Below are 21,980 nucleotides of genomic sequence, written 5' to 3'. Positions count from 1 at the left end.
AATCCTGTGGTGTTCCCTGAGACAAAAGAGTGTTTTTTTTTAAGTCCTTATTTATTTGTGGATCATTACCAGTTAGGCTGTGTGATAATTCAATATAATCATTCATCATCTTTCAATGGAATCTTATCGTGATACAATCGATACATGGTGATGCACAATTATGTCCTCTGAGTGAAAATAACAAGCACATACTAACTTACATTTACCAGAATGTGAACTATTTTGAGGGAATATCATTTGAAGATAGTGATTTTGCTTTTATGTGTGTGCATGCATTTTACTTTTATGTTTATTTTGCACTCAAGTTCTTAATAAAATGAGAAAATACTCAGTACTACTTTAGTATACAAAACTAGACTTTAGCATGGGGTTATTTCAGAAAGATTTGTTTATACAAAGAATTACCAGAAAACACGCTCTATCCGGACATGTGATGTTATCCAGATACGAAATACGAAAACCTATATCAGGGTGACAATATTGCCTAGCCCTCGTACCAGGATCATGTTTATGTAGAAATATGAAGATTAAAGAGGCTACTGTTTTGTTTAAAGACTCTCAGCAATTGTTTTTGCATGTAAAACACTCAGATCTATCTGAATGACACTTTAATCCAAAATACAAGGAAAAACTAAACTGTATTTTGAATTACATTTCCATTTTTAGCTAGAACAGTGCCGTGGTGTTTAACTGCAGAGCTTTATTGTTTGGATCATTGTAATGACAAATAAAAAACAGGTTGACTGCATTCATATTTATATTCATATTGAAAGTTCTGCAGGTCCCAGAGAAATACGTTGTCAGACCCACCTGTAATATATGATAATGTATTCCTCTGATCACACCCTGTATCCAAGTGCTCCACAGGTGCAGGCAAACCTGGCTATGAAATTACCCAAAGTGCATGCCCTATAGCCACATCGGTGCAATCGGCACCAGGGTCATGAAAATAGAGCCCTCTTATTACCACCTGGAACTGATTTTAGTAGTTTTGACCATCGTTCCCATTGGAAAGTCAATAACTGACATCTAAGAACTTATTGACCCGTGCTTTAGACTGTAAGTCTAAGTAAGTTAGTATTTTTATCCAAGTATCACCCATGTATAGTTCTTTTCTTATTTTAACACAACCTTATACCCTTACGTACATGTGTTTGTATGCAAACACTGAGTGACTCTGTATGTGCGTCCCTGTGTGTGTGTGTGTGTGTGTGTGTGTGTGTGTGTGTGAGAGAGAGAGAACAACGAGCTCTACCATGTCCTCCTAAGTGCTCCTGAATGTCACATCCTATCTGCAGCCTGTCCCCGAGGCACAAATGGACACTCCATCCACTTGTCAGGTGATTAATCTCCGCTCCCCTCTCTCCCTCAACTCCTCTCCATCTTGTATTCACTCTGTACACACAGCTTCGTCAGCCATTCAGAGGACCGTCATACGTACACACACACACTTCTCCTTACTGCACTCTCTCTGCCAGTCTCCGCCCAGTGAAGATCAACGAGGTAGACGGATGTATTATTCAGCACATTCATTTAGAGGTGAAGGGGGTGCTTTTTTGTATTAGTGCTCTGGCAGGATTATCAGGGTTCCTCTGAAAGACGATGAAGTCACACGGCAAGCAAAGACAGAAAAGTGAAGGGGAAGGGAAACAGATCACAGAAAGTGGACTCGACAGGCGAAATATCGGCTGATTCCTTGTGGGAGCCTGTGGATGGAGCAGAGACACCTCTGGTGGCTCAGATATGTTCTGGGAAGCTGTGTTATGGTGATAATGGGCTTCTAGAGACAGAACATGTCGAGGCTGATGCTTTAGTGCGACCGCTGTGCTCTCACGCTGCTGAATGCTGATCAGTGATGCAGGGCTGAGGCAAGCTCACAGAGGATGGCATACCTGTACATATTAACAACGTACACTTTAAAGCCCACACGCACAGGAAAAGCTGTCGAGCAATATGGTAAACTCGTCACGTTTTCTTATCGGTGGATCAGCGGCGCTCTCGCTTCACCTCTTGTCCTCCATAAAGGCGAGACATTGGATTGTAAAGTGGTGGGGTTATTTCTGTCAAGGGCCGTAGCAGAGCTTTTATGGTGTCATCTCCCTGGCACTTCTCAAGCGCAGAAACCCTCCATTTTCCACAGCCCTGCGCTGAAACATTTAGGCGTTCAGTGAAGGCTGGGAAACGCAAAGTGCGTTTAATGAGACATGCCTTGCCATCTCCGTCTTGTAACTCCCAATTGAGGAGACAATGAAATTTCATTGGCCCGTACTGTGTAATCCCTGACTTCCTTAATGTAATTGGAAATCAAAGAGTCCCCTTCAGACTGTTCCTTTATTACTCAAAGCAGCTGGATGGAGGTTTTTTGTATCGCCTAGGTTATTGGTCTCCAACAGGCTCAGGATGTGGACCATTTATTGTGGGAAACCAATAAAGTTTCTTTATGATGGAGCCGGGTCTTACAAGTGTATCAGTAGATGTGGCCTTGAGTTTTATCAGCATTGTAACACATGTATGCTCCAGGCCAGTGCTATTATTGTTGGATTAATTGGTAGTGGAGGGTCAAATCAGCCAGGTGTCATCTGCATTATTTATGGATGTGATGTTAAAGATGTGATGTGAAAGTTGTGCGTTTGCACCTCAGCTTACCTTAAGTCATAATATCCTGAGACGATTATCATCCAAATCAAGTTTTCAGACTGTTCACCCCAAAATAAAAAAATAAACTTTTCCTCTTAGTGCTATTTATCAATCTGAATTGTGCCAACAACATACATGAAACTCAAACCAAAACAATCTAGATTGATTAAAATTGTTACAGGTAATGGTAAAAGCCCACTACCCGCTGGTGCTTTGCAGACTCTAAATATCTAGAAAGCTAAATATCTGGAGCTGTTGGGTAGTCCAATAGCCAACAAGAGTGAAAAACACATGTTGAGGTGAAACCAGGAGGAAGGGTTGCTGTAACAATAGTAACTTTACTGTATGTGCAGCTGCCGACAGACCCTGCTGCCAGCGGGGACCGGCGGCTCACAGCTCTCTACCTCCCACCCAGTAGTGATGAGAACTCATGGCTCCATTCCTTTGTGAGCCAGCCCGCTGCTGCTGCTGCTGCTGCTGCTTCTGCAATGGCCACAGGAGGAGGTGGAATTGGAGGGCATTGAAAGTTGGGCACACGCTACAATGAACAACTCTCGAAAACAAGATGGCAACTGACTATTGTGAATGGTACAACTTTGAAAGTCTTGAAGTGGAAACTTAAAGCTTAAGAGAGAAAGTATGGGTTTTTGATTTGGGGTTAAAGTGTCCCTTTATGACAAGTCTGCCTGTCTCATTCTGTCTTCAGCCAAAGGAAATCTATCATTTCCTCCACCCACAATTTTCCACTTTTTCAACTCCATCTCTACTCTCGACTCCAGCTGTTGCCTTGGCTCGACCACTTATCTATCTATTTAGGAAGCATCACTGAGAGGACCAGTGCTGTTAGCAGCTCATTTTCTACTAAATTAACTTGTGCTCAGAGCCAGCACACTCATGGAAAGAGGCTTCGGAAATGTTTATGTATTGTCTGTAAGTAAACGTGGAAATGATTATGAGTTTATTCCATCAGAGCACACACAGATGCAGTGTTGGGGGTTGGTTAATTTGGATACCCTTAATTGAAATGTTGGTTGTTTTCTATAAAAATAGCAGTGAAGCGCTCTGAAAGCCTTTGTTAGTCTCTCTGGCTGTTTTTTAATGACACCCAGGAAATGTCATGTGTATAAATCTAGTGCTGATAATTGAGTCAAAATTGACAGAATACAAAAAACGCAGCTGGACTTACAGCTTAAAAATGCAAATATTTAGATTTACAACCATTCATGGCAAAGCAGTTTCCATTTCTCACCCAAACAGGCGTGCGTTTTTATGATAATCATTATTCTCTGACCTAATTCACCTGACTGCAACACCATAACATGTCTTTTATTGTTTATTAAACCTTATATACCTGGACATGGCTGCCCTCCCCTTCTCTATAGCTCCGCTCCACCATATGAGACCTGATGCGGCTTTAATGTGTCGTAGTGAATTGAGAACAGCAGGGTGGGAGGTAGGTTGCACACTGCGAGCCCACAAGGCACGCCAAGATCAAGCAACTGAGAGAAAGGAGACATTCCTCTGCATACATGAATATCATTCTGGCGAGAGAGAAAGGAGAACAAAGCCCACTGAAGTTAATGACTTTTCTGTATCTTAAGGTATGCCGCTGTGTCTCCTCTGCCCTCTTGTTGTCGCCAGGTTCAAAAGAAGAATAACAAGTAGCTGTGGCAGGAGAAGCTGAGATAAGAGCTCTTATTGGCAACGTGTTTTTTCTTAACTTGTTGTTTTCCTGTTATATACTAAAGCAGTTAAATGTTTATAGTAACAGTGGATCAAATTACTACGTAAAAGTGAAGGGTGTCGCTTTTAAGATCAACCTCAATAACGACCACTTAAATCTACAGTTCTTGTCAGCTCTAAGGAGGCTAATAGCGTAAAGGGACCAGATTTCTGAGACAAAATCCGGGGACATTTTTCGTTCAGAGGCGTAGAAACCTCCAAAACATGACCAGTATTAAGTCACTTTGATATTCAACATTCATTTGATATTCAGAATAAAAAACCATTATGTATTTAAACCATTTCAGTGAATTGTGTCAAACCACTTTTTTTTTTTTTTTTACAAAATTTAAATCTATTACGCTTCCTTATCTTTTGACCTGAGATGTCAAACCACTTTGGCTTTAGCCTGTGAGTAGTAGGGTGTGCAACTATACGTGTCGTTCGCTCTACATTCAGGTTTTAAAATTTTCGGATCTTTCAGTCACGGTGAAAACCGGGGACATTTCCGGGGACTGCAGTAGCTGCGGACAGGTCACTGAAACGGAAACCAGGGACGTCTGGTAACCTTATAATAGCGTCTTGTAGCTCATTGTTTATGGCCCGGAATTTGACTGTTTTGGTTCACTCTCAGGACTCAAAACGTGTCATTCTGGCCTCAGAAGACGCCTGTTTTCAGTCAAAAAATCCGTCAAAACACACCAAGGCTACCTGCCCAGCACCTACCAGAATTTAGACAAGTTAGCAACTAGCTAGGGAACATGGTGATGTAGTCACGGTAACATAATTTTAATTTTATAATTTTGATTCAATACTAGTATATAATACTCTACACACCTTTATTTCCTATTTGGATACCACAGCAGTACGAAAAGACCATCGTAGACACTCAAAATAGAATAATTTTCTGGACCTGCAAACAGTGCTGGTATAGAAAATGTCACTGAACACATACTGACACATTTGACTGAAAATCTGATTGTAGATCTGTTTGTTTTTATCGCTTTGGTCCAATTCAATTCAATTCAATTCAAAAAACTTTATTTGTCCCCGGGGGGCAATTCAGGGCACACAGAGCAGCAAATAACGACAGTGGTGGAATGTAACCCTATGTAATGGCAAGAATCTGGTTATACGATCATGATTCAGGGGTTATGATTCAATATATTGAGATAAATCGCGATACTGTATGCGAGGCGATATACTGCAACTTTTTAAATCTAATTTTAGAAGAACTGTTATAGTATAAACAACACACCACCAAGTGGCTGAATATTCACCACTCACAATGTACACCTGCAAACATAATTAATGTTTTATTTTTTTCACTCTTTTACACCAATCATACTTTTTTGTTTGCTTATCAACATGCTATCATTTACTATTTAGCACTGAACTGAAAGTACAGCTGAGGTTGATGGGGGTCATTAGCTTTGTAGGTATGGTACCCAAATTATAATTAATTTGATGTGGGTCCACAAATATTAGTCTCCTGCTAATATAACTAATATTGAAGCTTCCATTACGTGATATCCCAGCTGTCTCAAAGGAAGAAATTCTGACCAGACGCTGTACTGTTACAGTGGGGGACTGAGAAATGATCACTGCGCTGATTAATGATGACATTTGAATCATAAATTAAATTAAATTAAAATTCTAATCTTTCTCAGAATGAGCTGCAATAAAACCACTTTCCTGAGGGGAGTTTGTTCTTATTCTGCACATGCTCCTCCTTTGCTTATTTGCACTGGTGAAGGTGCCCTTGTGCACGGCACTTTGCTCCCAGTGTTTCCCAAGAAGCTGATCTGTAACTCAGATGCTGTAACGTGTGTAAAGCTATGGTGTAAAGGCACCGTTTATGCGTGTGGGATCGTTGTTGAAGAAGAACACACACGTTCAACAAACCTGGACAAATAAAGGGCAAAAGAACGATCGTAATTGCCGCCAACATCACAGCACTTCAATATTTCCCTGCTCCCCTCTCAGCCTTTCTGCCTTTCTGCCCAACACCCAGAACAAGCTAATTAAATCTTCTGTCAGGCATGAAAATCACTCTGCTTTCATCCTTTCTACGTTCACGTCTGTCACATCAGGGACATGCATAATGACACATGTTTTAGGGCTGTTATTCCCTCGTGAATGTAAGACATTGCTCTCCGATCGCCCCCGCCTGCATGCTAATTACTAATGTGGCACTGTTTTCTGATTGTGTCAGCGTGTTGCACTTGTCCAAGACAGACAGTTTAAAAAAAAAAAAATGTTGAGGAGGATGTGTGGCTGCTTTATTGGAGTTTGAGAGGTTATGCAGATCAAACAGCAACACGAAGACACACAGGTTGTGGGAAACACACCCACACACACACCCACACTACCTCAGGGCTTTCAACTAAGCTGCCACTCGTCCAGGAATGCAACCTTTCCCGGGAGTCTCTGCGTAAGAGCAGAGCAAGAGGACAGATAAGCACTTTGATCAGAGTGAAAATCCAGACCAAACACTGGCAGGCTCATTGTACCTGCAACTTCCACACAACTGGAGAATAAAAGACACTGTAAAGCTGCAAAGATTCATTGATTAAGGGATGAGTTGGCATTTCCAGTAAGAATTAAGTCATATTTTAAGAAGTTAAAAAGTCTAAACTCTCTGATTCCACCTCTTAATTGTGAATATTTTCTGGTTTATTTTCTCCACTTTGACTGTAAACTGAGTATCTCTGAGTTGTGTGTATGTGTGTGTGTGTGTGTGTGTGTGTTTTTGTGTGTGCGTGCGTGCGTGTGTGTGTGTGTGCGTGTGTGCGTGCGTGTGTGATAGTGCTGCCCTTGCTTGCATGTGCGTGTGATTAAGCAAAGATGTAATGAACAGGGACAGAGCCTCGTTGTTTGGCCATGGAGAGCTGTTTTCCCGCTGAGAGAGCCATTAACCTGTTTGGAGATGGATTGACTGCGAGACTGCTGCACAATGTGAGCCGACCAAAACACAGACATTTGGCTTTGGGGTGTGTTTCCAAATGTAGCAATGAACCATAAGTACATGACAGGAAGGTAAACATGTACACCTTTATTTGTGGCTACATGGCAGAACAAGCAGCTTTGCGCAGAAGAAGAATGTGCTCCCCGTTGTGAATATGTGCAACTGTGTCAGTTAGAGTGACGAAGGGGCTATTTTCTGTAAATAAAAGGAGCTCAAACAAATATTGTTTTGTGTTTGTGTTCCTCAGACCAGTGCGGTGCTCTGTTCAGGAGGCTGTGCCCTGCTTGCTGTCAGCTCCCTGTTGGCCATCATCACCATCTTCCTGCCCAGTGGAGGATGTGAGAGGAGGATCTGCACCCTGGCTGGGTACATGCAGATGGCTTCAGGTCGGTACAGATTCTGAATACACACATAGACATAGCAGCACTCTCAGATACAGACAGAGATCAAGAACGACCTTCTCACAAAGGGATAAAAAAACGTGACTTGAAATTCATCATTTCAGTATCTTGGGCTCTCCCTTTGTCTCTCAAGTAGAAGACGTCCTTCACTTCCCCGTCTTTCACCATTATATCCACTCCAAGATTGGACTTTGTTGCCCATCAGTAAAAAAACCAACAAGAACAAAACAAAAGAAACAACTCGAGGACAGCTGCTGCTAGGCAACCAGAGTCTTCATAGCTCCTGTAGGGGTGAACCAGCGGCGAGGACAGATTTAGAGCCTGTTGTAAAAAGACAATTATGCCTCCTTAACACAGGTCATTGGTTCAGGGTTACATGTGACTTATCAGGCTGCCACTTTCACTCAAACAGAGAAGTAGTCTCGTAAACAAAGCATGGTCAGAGCTTGGGATTTAAAAAGGGATAACACAGCACGGCTCATGTCACTGCTCAGTACCAGCCTTCACACTCTTGCCTTGTGCGTTAGAGCGTTTTAATGACAGTCAGTACAGATGTTTTCCCTGTTGTTATATGAGATGATACGGTTCCTGTGTGTTTTAGTTACAGCAACGTATTTCCTTATACTACATGTGCGCACAGTGTTGGGATGTTACTTTTAAAAGTAACGTGTAACATTACACAATTACTGCCATTTAAATGTTTTTACATTATAGCGTTGCCTGAAAAGTAAGTCTTGACAGTACTTTTACATTATCAAAAATGATAACCCCTTTGCCGTTCCTTGCTTATGATGGTTATATTGTCAGGAGGGCCAGAAGCCTACTGTACGCCCCCCTTCTGGACGACTGTGACTCAGGAGGTAGACTGGATCGTTCACTAATTGATCCCTGGCTCCTCCAGTGACAGCAAACAATGATAGTTTAAAAGTAAAGGGTCGCTTATTTGAAAAAGTAACTCAACAAGTGATTGCTTACATTTCAAAACTTAAGTGTTATTTCATTTGTGAGTATTAAAAAAGTAATCTGTTTATTTTAACATGTACTTTGTAAGGCGTTACCCCCAAAACTGGTGCAGACTCCTGATCCTTTTCCTCTACATTCCTGCATTTTTTACGATTAACACTTTATTGAAATTTTAGAAAAACATAGGAATATAAACAGGCATAGAACAAGGATAGTAAAGGGCAATATACACACGTATAAATCAAAACTGATCTATTACAATGCTAGTAAATATAAATAAATACATAATAGAGGCTGCATCATTATTGGGACAGGTGAGCAAATGTGTGTGTGTGTGTGTGTGTGTGTGTGTATGTGTATGTTTACATGGAAGGGAGCTAAGCCCTGGGTTTATCTTTAAGGGCCTCAAAAGTAGCAAAGAAATCTTTCCCATTTCAAATAATACAATTCTGCCATTTTCTGCTTTTTTTCTGAAGCTCTTCAAGCACCTCTGTTGCCATCTTGTCTAAAGTCACTTTTCAGTCTGTTCTTCAGGTCGATGGAGCCACAAAGCCTTGATTGTTATTTTTCCCTCTCTCATTTGTTTGGCTTCAGCAGCCTCTATTCTCGAGAATATCGAGTAGCTAATTTAAATCCCTGCATGTGGTATTTAACTAAGCGTAATTAGAGGCTGTATTCATTGGGCAGGTTAAATCCTTTACTGAAGAAACTGGAACTTTCACAGGGCAGGGTTAATGGTGTGTTTAAAGAGGTGCTTACTGCTTACAGCCAGACTCTTAATACTTCTCTTCAGTGTGACACCAGAATCAGATGGGTGTTTTTTTGGGAGGATGAGAAGGAGTCTGTGGCAAAGCAGGAGCCTCTTGTGAGTGTGAGTGTGAGTGTGTGTGTGTGTGTGTGTGTGTGTGTGTGTGTGTGTGTGTGTGTGTGTGTGTGTGTGTGTGTGTGTGTGTGTGTGTGTGTGTGTGTGTGTGTGTGTGTGTGTGTGTGTGTGTGTGTGTGTGTGTGTGTGTGTGTGTGTGTGTGTGTGTGTGTGTGTGTGTGTGTGTGTGTGTGTGTGTGTGTGTCTGTGTGTGTGTGTTTCTTTCGTAGCGTCAGACTGTGCAAAATAACACTGTGAAGCGAGGAGCCGGGCCTTTGTTCCGTTTCCAGGTTGACTCTTGTCTAGATAGAGAGAGGTTTTCACTGAGAGCCCGCAAAGCCCAGAGGAGGGCAGATCAGACGAGTGTTTGCTTTCCCAGCATTGCATGTGTGTGTGTGTGTGTGTGTGTGTGTGTGTGTCTGTGTGTCTGTGTGTCTGTGTGTCTGTGTGTGTGTGTGTGTGTTGAGTGCTACCACAGAGGCCTGATAAACTGAAACAAGTAGATTAAGAACAATGTTTTTCATTGTGGTGTGCATAGTATCAGCGTTGCATGTTTTCTAGCAGATTGAAAGAAATGAACTGCTGACGAGACGCTTGTCAACGTTTTCCTTTGAGAACAGAGGCCTGTTTGGATCTCTGTGTTTTCTACTGTCTCTGACAGGCAAAGGACGTGTCAGTGTGTGTGTGTGTGTGATGGTTTGTTACTCTGCTTGTGACGGCTTCAAGTCATGAGGACAACAGTAAAAAGAGAAACCCTACAAAGTGATTAGAACTTTGAAATTTGTTAAGATGAGGGTAAAGGTGAGGATTGAAGTCACTTTGAAGCAGTGTTTTGAGAGGTTCTTGCTTCATTTGGAATATTAAAAAGGGTAAACCAATATATCAAATATCTATCATATATCAATATACCAATATATAACCAAATATATGATAGAAAGGGAGGGGCGGGTGTATTTGATGAGCAGAGTGCTTTACTCAGTTTGATTGGGCAGAAAGTTTGCATTTGTAGGCTGGTAGGATTGAAGGAATCAAAGGTTTTCAGATACAACACTTTCGTCATTTGTACATTATATCATTTGGTAAATATTGGTAGTAAGTGAAAGGATTTTTCCAAATTTGATTAGATATAGAAGGTAAGGCACAACTTTAGTCTGCTGCTCTTTGTGGCGCTAGACAATTACGTGCTGTACGCCACAGCAATGGTTATTCACTTGGAAGTTAAATCAACTCCATGAACAAAATCAAGAATCTATGAATGTGCAAATAGTGTTTATTTCAAGTTTAAAGTTTCAGAGCTCCGGGGTTGATTCAGATTTTACAATGAAAGAGTCAGCGGAAAGTTCTCACAAATACATTAATCCAAGTGTGTGTGTGTGTGTGTGTGTGTGTGTGTGTGTGTGTGTGTGTGTGTGCGTGCGTGTGTGTGTGACACTTGTATATGTATGTGCCAATATGTGAATATTATTCAGACTGACAAATACTAACATAAGGCGTATACCCTCATAGCGTTCTAGACAGCTTTAACTGGAGGCTGAATCTTTTTATCACCCCGTCTGACCTGTGGTCTTACAGCCCACCTCCATTTACAGCATCTGCTGTATCACTGCTACTAATACACAACTAGAACGTAGGAGACACAACCCAGGAGTTTTTGTATGTTTTCTCAGAAGCAGAAGCACATGACCTTACATGTCAACAGTTCTGTCTTGGCTCACGACACACACACACACACACACACACACACACACACACACACACACACACACACACACACACACACACACACACACACACACACACACACACACACACGGACACACACACACACATACACACACACACACACACACACACACACACACACACACACACACACACATTTGCACAGACCCACACACACACACACACACACGCACACACAGCCGAGGGCTAGTTTGAAGTAGGAAAAACCTTTTTCGAGGTAAAAACTGCCCGACTCTTTCCTTTCTCAGCCCTGTGGTCCCGTGAGTGAAGTCCAGAATTAGATGTGAACTTGCTAACCCTCTGCTTGTTCAGCTCAGCCCCCCCATCCAGTGGTTCAGCTGCTCTGCCGTCGAGCGCTGCCGCCATCAATGTTTTATGCTCAGAGAGAGAGAGAGGGAGGCAGAACATTTCTGTGTGCTAAGGCGGAGAGCTTTTCCTCCTGTCATGCATATTTCATCCGCCTGTTCTTCTTAGTAGTCAGGTTCCATTGGATTGGACGGCTCTTTGGTTGGGCGGAGTGTTTGTGTGTGTGCGTGTGCGTGTGTGTGTGTGTGTGTGGACAGAATAGATAGATAGACATTCACGTAGGTAGAGGGTAAAGCAATAAATATAGGCATTACTGATTGCTGAATATTGTATTTTAATTTCCAGGTATAACGTTCTAGCTGTGACAGTGACTTTGCCCTTCATTCTCCTCAGTTATTTCGATTTATTCCGATTCCTCCGCTGACAGAAGCAGCTGAAGACCACGTTGGGGTTTCGTCTTGGTACAACGCTCAGGCAAATTCTCGCAGGGCAGTTATCTGTTCAGGGCTGAAGACATGTCACACTCCGCTGAGTGTACAAGCACTCGCTGCACATACAAGCTTAATCTCAGCTGTTTTCCTGCAGGGTTATTTAACATATGGAAATAATTTACATGATGTGCTTAGATACAAATGTGCTGTCATGTGCTGCGTTGATTGTCTGTTGTTTTCTCTTTTTGTCGATTTGACTGCGAGTAGTAGGGCTACATTCTTTTTTGTGGGAAAATGGCTCTTTGGGAGTTACTTGGGTTGATTACTTGAAAGGGATAAGCCTGAAGCTGCTCTTGAAAGAAATATGAACCGCAGTGTTTTTTCTTACCTGTGCAGTCGGAGATGTTTGTGTTGCTTGTGGTTTTTCACTCTTAAATGCAGAGATAAAAGGAGAGAAATGGCAAACGCCAAACCACAAGTGAAATCTGGCTTTATCTGAAGTTTGCACCAATGTGAAAAAAGTATGTAAACACAAATTGTCCAGGGGTGGTAATGAGGGATCCTGTAATTTCAAAAATATTCCATGTGCGGCAGCATCAAAATAGTCCCAAATTATCAAGATCAAGACATCACACGTAAAGAAATCAATGGTTTCCCAAGATGAAAGCACAACAAGTTAAGTGAAGAAATATGTTTTCTTAAGTGGTTTCCCTTCATGTAGCAGTGAAGTCCTGAGGTAATAGCTAACTTTATTTGGTAAATGTAGATTTGCCTTGTTGGTGTACAAAGCCTGGGATGTTATATGACCTTGTGAATCCTTGTGAACTGATGTGGACATCAGCTTATATCAACATACAATATTTGGGATGCTAGCACTGTTTTTTTTGTTAATGATAATTTTAAATAATTAATGAAGATAAGACAGCTGGAGTTTTGACAGGAAATGGGAGAGAGAGAGGGGGGGTGACATGCAGCAAAGGGCCAGAAGTTGAAGTTGAACCTGGGCCGCTGCAGCGAGAACTTTTAGCCTCTGCTCTAACCACTGAGCCACCAGGCACCACTTGTTTTTTGTTTCTGAAATCATTTACAGTACTTCACAACTTTTTTTTTGCTTGTGACCTTTAAAACGAAGCTTCAAGAAAAGACTAACTTGAGCTTTTCTGATTTAATTCAAAAATCATCAGCCATTCTAGCAGGGATAGAAACATGTGATGGTCAGTTGGTTGGTTCATCACTTTGGTACAGACATTCACGACCCCTCATGATGCAGATGTTAACGTGCTAACAAATAATAAGGAATAAGATGATGAACAAGGTAAACATTATAACCTGCATGACATCAGAATGTTGTCATTGTTTAAGCGGGCGTGTTAGCATACTGATATTAACACTTAGCTTAAGCACCGCTGCAACCAAGTACATTGTCACAGTGCTGCACAGCCGTAGACTGCTTTCCCTCCTCTTTTCAACTCTGAGTGCTGCTGTTGCGTCTTCTGCTATGGTCTTCTGCCAAGATTGAGATGAAGATGCCAGAGTGTTTTGTGCCAGCTTGTCCACATTCCAGCAAGAATGGGTTAGGGTTCGCGTGATGGCGTGACATCACATATGCGACATGAAATGTAGTCTTTCTCATTACGCTTTTTCCAGAGCCTTTCACTAAACTGTCCTACAATAAAATGTCCAACTCTTTACTTGAAAAATTATCATTTAATTCCACAAACATCATATGTGTAATGCAGGACGTATAATGACTGGGACCAGAAAATAATTGTTCCATTTCCATAGACAACAATGTATTTTTTTTCGGAGTTGAGGGTTCTGTTGGAAGGGCCGGGGCTTACCAGCTCTATTAACTAGGATTGTTTCAAAACGCATCTTTTTGTGTAGTTCAAATGTGTTTTTACCCCTTTTCTGCTGACTTGTAAATTACCCTCAGATTTTTTTGCAACCTTTAACTGGTCTCAACCCCCATGTTGACAACTACAGATCTAGAGCAGTATTTGATGTGTCACTGAGTGTGTGGAGGGGCAGGTACGTGGGCACTTGGGAAACCAACGCCCTGTTGTACAGCAATGTCAGTAACAACTAGATAATTCTTTTAATATCTGTAGATATGTCAGTACGTCGTTTCATCCACAGGGCTGTATTTAAATGAAATCTGTGACACTTTTGCTGCTCTTGGCACTGAATGAGCGAATTGTGCAGTCTCAGCAGAATGAATGAAAACGACTCTGTGAAGGAATATTATCATTCACTCACTGGACCAACTTTTGGCTCAGAAGGTTTTTAATTTACAGCTAAACTCCATCCAACCCCGGCTGTACCCAGAGAGTATTTCCCTTTGAAGCTCCCCTCTGTGCAACCCTCTGAAACTGTGCCTTCTTATCTGCATCTCCATCAGAGACAGTCCTTTTGTATTTTTTACCCCCGACCCTGGCTGCTTGGGAAACGGAAAGACGGTGTGTAATTCCTGTGTGTTCCTGCACATACACACACACTCTCACACATCCAGCTTCATTGTGCTGATGCTGAGGAAGCCCGGCCTGCTGTGTCAGCGTTCCCTTGGGCAAAGCTGCTATGCAGATGTCCTCTGAAGCATGGTGATGAAAATAGGAAGTTGCTTTGATCAAAGCACCTGCTGTGTTATTTCAATGCTGCTGTTGCTGCCTGAGCCCATATGGCACCTGTGCCAGCTGTCAATCACCTCTCAGATACAGATGAATACATTTTTCATATCTGAAAGCTGGATTGGAGCAGCAGACTCTATCAGCAGAATGTGTCCCACCAACAATTAGACTACACTAAGTTAGTTTTTCTTTTATTATACCTGAGGAATTATGATTGGAACGTCATACATGTCCCCGTTAGCGTTTTCCAACAGAAAGTCTCAGGGCGTTTTCACACCTATAGTTCATTTCCTCAGCTATGCTTTTTCAGCTGGGTTCAGTTTATACAGTTGCCGTAACCTGCCACATCCCACAATGCAAAGCGCACCTGACTACAGGAGCCGTTCAAACTTGCAGGGTACACCTGGTGGTTGGGACCATGGTGGGCAGAGACCCAAACAGACCCAAAAAAACCCAACACAAAATGACCACAAAGAGACAGAAAAATTACTATAGGGATGTACAGAACCCATAAAAAGATGCTAAATGACTGAAAATAGACACAAAACAACCACATAGAGACAAAAATGAACACAAAAACACACAAAATAATTAAACATAGATGTAAAATGACCACAAACAGAAACAAAATGATGACTTAGAAACATAAACGTATGTCTAAAAAATAGACGCAAAACAAACAAGAGACATACAAAACAACTGAAAATGAATGTAAAATGACCATGAAGAGAAACAAAGACTCTGAATTTGGGTGTCTTGTTCCTACGTTGACCGAGTGGGGGGTCTCCTACATGTCTGTGCCCAGGGGCCCGTTCAGAATATCTCAGAATATGTCCCTGGTTTGGACGAATCGAGGTCTGATCACATACTTACCACAAATGAACTGCTCTAGAAATTTCTTGGAACCGAAAAAATTGCACCAAGGGGGAAAATGCCCTCAGACTGAGTGAGAGAACTTATCTTAGAGAGCAAACATCACTGAGCATTGTTTGATTATCTCTGCCATCTTTGAACTCCTTCTAGCTGCCTTCAGGCACAAAATGCAGCCGTTCCTGTCCAGTTTTCCACACTTCTGGGTGATGGGAGCGAGTTCAGGTCAAGCACCTCGCTCAAGGATTCCTCGCCAGCTGATGTGTTGGAGCCTTTCATTTCTGGTCAGAAGATACCCCGCTCTGCCCTCTAGGCTTCTTTCCTCTCATTTAATATGCTGCTGTGAGTCTGTGTAATAAACCCAAGCTCCTTTTAGCTGACCTGTCACTCTTCCATCTCCCATCCAATTCTTTCTTTCATCCTTTTTCTCTTAACTCCTCTCCCCTCGCAGAGAGTATTCCCTGTAAGCACGTCTTTATCACAATCAGAACTCCAAACCTTATCTTGCTTGTTTTCTGTCCATCACAGATATTTCATTCTGTTTCATCATGAGTCGACCGGCCTTGAGTCTCTCGCATGCCTCAAAAGTACGTTTCTGCAGGGAGGACTTGTTCACAACTGAATCTGATTGATCTTCTTAAGAAATGAGAGACTGAAGTCGATTTAGCTGCCACACATAAGCGCCTGCTCGGTCTTTGTGCGTGCGTCTTTGTTTGTGTGACCCAGTTTGGATGCAGTGAGATGCTGACACTGTAACCCCTTCACCTGCGTCTCACAGCGTGCTGACAATAAACATTAATCACAGATGTGCGTCTTGTCACTCACAGTGTGTCAGTGTGTGTGTACTTGTCACTTTTTGTATAATCAGAACTGCATTTCCCTCGCGCTGTTTGACAGTAATTTGATTGGTCACATCTCACCATCTGCACCCACGCAGCAATCTGAACATTTTCTCTGTGTTTGTGCTCTAATCTCATTAATTAAACGGGGCAAGCGCAGATTTACACAGAAATAATTCATATTTACAGAAACACTACACCGCCACTTCTAATGCAAACTTGACAAAGTGTTTACAAACATGTCAAATTCATTCATTAATATGTTTCGCTACAGCATTTCTCATCATAGCAAACGGATAAACTAGCCCTAATGTCTACTTATGAATCAGAGCCTGCGTGTGTTTGTGTACTTGTGTATGCTAAGCTCACTCATTGGTCAAATCTGATGCGTACTGTAATTATGAGCACGACTGCACTCAGCTCTGCTCGCTCACTGATACATCACCCCAAAAACCCGCAGTAATCGCTCCAGCAGTCAATTAGAGTGTGGCTGTAATTAAGACTGAACTTTAATCCTGTCTAACTCATCTATTTTCCTTTCATTTAGTAGAGAGCCGCTCCTTTTATAGACTTTTTTTGTTGAGGCAGCCATCTATGATCAACAGTTTTTAAAATCTATTTTTAATGCTGCCACATGAAAGGGCTTTGATATTTCCCTCCTCATGAATTGTGAAGAGGCAAGAACCCAGTATGTTTAAGAGATTTCTCCTCTGATATTAATGTTCGTTACAGTATTAATTAACCTTCCTTATCTTCCGTAGATGCTGGAAACCCTTTGATTATCTCTGCTTCCACACACACACACACACACACACACACACACACACACACACACACACACACACACACACACACACACACACACACACACACACACACACACACACACACACACAGAGAGAAAATGTCCTAACATGTGTGTTTTACCCTGTTGAGTTGTCACGGTAGCGAGTAACAAATGTCATGTTGACAGAGGAGAGGAGGAAGATGAACGGAGGAGAGGTGTCGGAATTGCAGCGTATATGGTTGGGTGATTTTCTTTTCTATTTTCATATCGTCCCATCGTGATTACTTGAGGCCGCCAGAAGTGAGGCGGCGATGTGACTTGTATTGCTTTCTGAAGACTATGTAAATAAACATTTATAAAAGGGTGTGAACATTTTATGTAAAATATTTCAACATTAAAAACTCTATTCAACGGCTCCCTCGTAAAAGTGTGTGCTTGGCGTGACGATATCACAGCATCATGTTCCGTTTGACATTATTGTCTTGTCTTTAATATCACAATCCAAATCATATCCATAGCTTTAATGACTTCTCTGGAGCAAAGTTGATGGATGATATGGGGAATCGAAAATGGAGCTTCCCTCCCTTGTGCGGATCAGCAGGGCTCACTCCAACAGAAACATCTCTAAACGCACAGTAGGGTGCAGATTCTAGAGAGGATTTTATAACATCTTAGTTCTGATAATAAGTTAGTTGAAATCGCTTTAATATCGGTGTATGAAAAAACAATAGTGGATCATCCCTTCAAACGTTGATATACAATCCGATCCGAAACAAGCCTATTGCGGCACTTTATTTTTTATTTTTACTTTTTCATATTTGTTCTTATAGACCGACTCGTCAGATGGAGAAGAACCGTCGCAGGGTCCAAAAGCATGTTCTGTTGTTTCTTATTCCTCTCCTGTCCCCATTCTTTTCCTGCTCCTCCATCATCCTGCCATGAAAGCCCCGGCAAACACACACACACATACACACACACAATCATATTCACACACTCAAAGAACTAGTGGCTATGCATATTACATGAGTCCTCCACCTCTGAAGGCCTCTTTGCTTTTTTCATTTTGCAACTTACAGCAGAGATGATGAGGTGGAAGCCAGATCCTGCACTTAAAGGGCTGTTTTCCTACTTTACCGCAGGAACCAGAAGCTGCTGGTTATGGGAGACGTGGTGCCGTTTAAAATTCAGCAATATCTTTGTGTAATGACTATAAACAGTTTAGACGGGGAAATTAAGGAAATCCTTAATTCTTTCGTTGTGCTGGTGTTTCTCTGTAATAAGAGCACATTTCCCTATGGCTTTCTTTTTATCTCCCTTCCTTGAGTTTGCTCTGCATCTCTTCCCTGCCTGCCTTCACAGAACGTGGTACACACCGTGGTGGAGATTTTTCAACGACAAGCGCTTCCTTTTTTTGTGCCTTAAGGTTTTACTATAAGTTTTTCATCTATTTAATTGTCTTTTAAATTACGATCCATCCAGGAGTGAGTTAAAACAATGATGATTGATCATATGACCCACTAATGAAAGCACATGTTGCCTTTTTGCCGAGTATTCCATTATCCGTGTCTGTGGCGACTTTCCCTCTCTAGATGTAAATAAGCCGTCATGTTAGTGACGCTGCTGACAGCGGTTGGTCTGTCGGCCGAGATCGTCATAGCAACGTTAATGCTGCATTTTATTGTAATCGGAAATCAGGAACTTCCAACTTCAGCAGAAGTGTAATAGGAACATGTGTGTGTGAATTTAAGAGGGTAACATATAGGGGACGGACCGGAAGCAAAGAGGTGAATGTGTTTTTAATAAAGTTTACAAAAAAGCAAAAAATAAAAATAAAATAGATAAACGTCAACACACACAGCGACCCTGAACGTGCCAAGATGGAGGGCTCTGAAAGAACAGGCTCGCCTACAATTACAGAAACAAGCTATCTGAAATATGAAGGAGTAAAACTTTAATGACTTCAGAAAAAACAATATCAGGAGTTTTCTTGGATCCAACAAACTGGAAACAGTCTTGTGTGATTGCACTTAATAGTGTGACTGCAAAGGGAGCTAAATTGTTGGATGTGCGCGCCATGCTAACAGCCGTTTCTGCAGGGAGGAGTACAGGTGTGTACTCTGGATGTTTGACCAGTTTTGTTTTGAAGATTCTTTTTTGGGCACTTTTTCAAGACAAGAAATGGGGTGAGAGAGAGGGGGGGGACGTGCTTGACCAGTTTTTACTGAATCCAAGTAAATCTAGATGGTTTCTAGTTAGTCACAGTAGCAGACTGGCTCAGTTATTGTCTCAGTAATACAACTGGAGTGCGTGTGTGTATGTGTGCACAAGTGTGTTTTCCAGGAATTCCCACTAGTGCCGGTTTGACATGAACAACAGCCAGGATGACTAATTGTTGTGTCTGTGGCTTTTGGGTTGCAGCTGCTTTATTACGCCACTCCTTAGCCGTAAACACAGACACACACGCACGCGCACACACACACACGCACACGCACACGCACACGCACACACGCACGCACACGCAAAGGCACACACACACAATACAGACACACACAAACATGCATACGCACGCACACACACACACACACACACACACACACACACACACACACACGCACACGCACAGGCATACACACACAATACATACACAGACAAACACGCACACGCACACACACACAGACGCACACGTGCACACACACACACACACCCACACACACACGCACACATGCACAGACACACACACACACACACACACACACACACACACACACACACACGCACACACACATGCACATACCTAGATGAATATTTGTGTGTGTGTGCATGTTAATGCATGCTTTCCTTTCTGTTTCATTTCTCTCATGTCGTTTTATCCTCCTCCCTCTCATGCAGTGATTGATCCTCTGCTCAGAGGCGTCTCTTGAGTGCGCAGTGATGAGTGAGAGCTTGTGCCGTGTTGTCGTGTTTTTGTTCGTACCATCTGTGTTGTTGGGAATGAGTTTTTGTAGGCAATATGAAGGGTTGAGAGCGCCCGTGCCTGTCACACAAATACTGTGATTGATTCGGCAATGCCGCTCTGTTGCTATTGCTTTGCTTGTGTTTATGACTTTCTCATTTGCATGAGGTAAATTAATACGCTAGCTCTGCTAAGTGAATTAAAAAGGCTGTGTATGAAGATCGTGTGTAGGTGTGTACATGCATGCACACTGACCAACCTTATTAGGGATGTATGATATGAGTATATATGATATGTGTTTATTATTGATATTGCAGGGAAAACCTGTTGTGTAGCCCTGCTACCCCCTGTGAACTCCTATACTTTCTGTACTATAAAGAATGAAGGCATTTCAGATCATACAACTGAACATCAGGAGCTTTGTCAAGAAATTTCAAAAGTTTGAGCAGAATTTGCCATTTAATCCCCTTAGCAGTGAGAAACTTTGTTTGAGTTAGATGAGAATATCACTCATATCTTCATCCAGCAGTGGGTTGGCTTAGCTAAACCCAAAGACAAAAATAAATCTAACTCCCAGCAAGAAAACAAATATATGCAGCGGTGTAGTGGTAGTTGATGGGGTGGGTGTACTAGTAGGAATGGTAGGTTACAGAGGAGGAAGTGGGTATACCCTCCTATATATTCCACTGGCTTTTTGGCTGATAGGTGGGTATACTGCAAACCACCAGAAAAACCACCACTACACATATTAACTTATTTCCTAAAATGTGGAATTACTTTTTTAAATGTACATTTCTATGTTAAGTGACAGAAAAGTGAGAAACCAAAATTTTTAAAGCTAAATGTAAACCAATCACAACTTCAATGCAGCAATTTCTGGTAGTTCTAGATACAGCCCTGATAAAATGTACACAAAATAAGTTTTGAACTATTTTCGTTCTATTTACAGTCGCTGGATGAAAAGGGGTGAACCCCAGCGATACAGGAAATGTTTGAGCTTTCAAGTGTCTTCAACAAAGGCAGAGAGAGTGAGAGAGAGAGAGAGAGAGAGAGAGAGAGAGAGAGAGAGAGAGAGAGAGAGAGAGAGAGCAGTAGAGAGAATATTTCCACACAGGTATCAGTAGCAGCAGGGTGACTGAGCTGCATGAGAGCACACATCAGGTGGATCTAGTGAGGATGTGGACCAGCAAATGGGCAGAGTGGTCAGTTTCACATAAGAAGCTGAAGCAGGTCAAGTTTATTCTTTCATTCAAGAAGCAAACGTTCAGTTATCTTTGAACTGAAGCAATATGTATGGAAAATCTGTGTACAAACTATCATACAAGACATAAACATATATACATCACATATATACTATACCGTGCATGTAGGGGAGCTGGAGGCATCAGCTTTTTTCAAGAGCAAGAAGGAGAAGGAGAAGACAGGACAGGACTGACAGAAAATCTTTTGTATCAAAACACAGATTATATTCTCTGAGGATAGCAATGAATCTTTTTGGTCTTTCCGGCGTAAAATCATTCCAGGGTCTTTTTCGGCAAATACACTCATCAAATAAGCAATTGAGACAATTTTTGTGTAACAACTATTAACGGAGAAATCCCGGAAAGTCGCTGGAGTCGCTAACAGTCGAATGCGACTAAAACACTGATAGCTCGTGGCAGTGCGATTGAAGGCATTACAACGTCTTTTTTAACCACTAATACTGCTTAAAGTAACAGCAAACCTCTGCAGCAGCATGAGAAGAGTCCCTACACAGAAAACAAAGCACCAATGGGCTCCTTCCTTTTGGATTGCCTTTGGTCACCGATTTGAATGGACTTTACTATGAGAGGAGCTGGTACTGGGACCAGTTGGTAAGTCTTTAAAACACT

At 41.9% G+C, this 21,980-nt stretch overlaps 1 protein-coding gene across 1 annotated transcript in view; it reads left to right on the top strand.

Moving 5' to 3' along the window:
• Positions 1 to 21,980, top strand: part of lhfpl7 (LHFPL tetraspan subfamily member 7) — a gene marked incomplete at its 3' end in the record, with an annotated part of 104,917 nt that overhangs the window by 23,688 nt on the left and 59,249 nt on the right. The window contains exon 2 of the mRNA XM_083927014.1: positions 7,575 to 7,713. Within this exon, the coding sequence (XP_083783140.1) occupies positions 7,575 to 7,713 (139 nt within the window). The remainder of the gene's footprint in view (positions 1 to 7,574; positions 7,714 to 21,980) is intronic.

This window comes from Echiichthys vipera, assembly GCF_963691815.1.
Source record: "Echiichthys vipera genome assembly, chromosome: 14".
Lineage (NCBI taxonomy): Eukaryota > Metazoa > Chordata > Actinopteri > Perciformes > Trachinidae > Echiichthys > Echiichthys vipera.
This window is presented reverse-complemented; position numbering and strand designations above follow the sequence as displayed.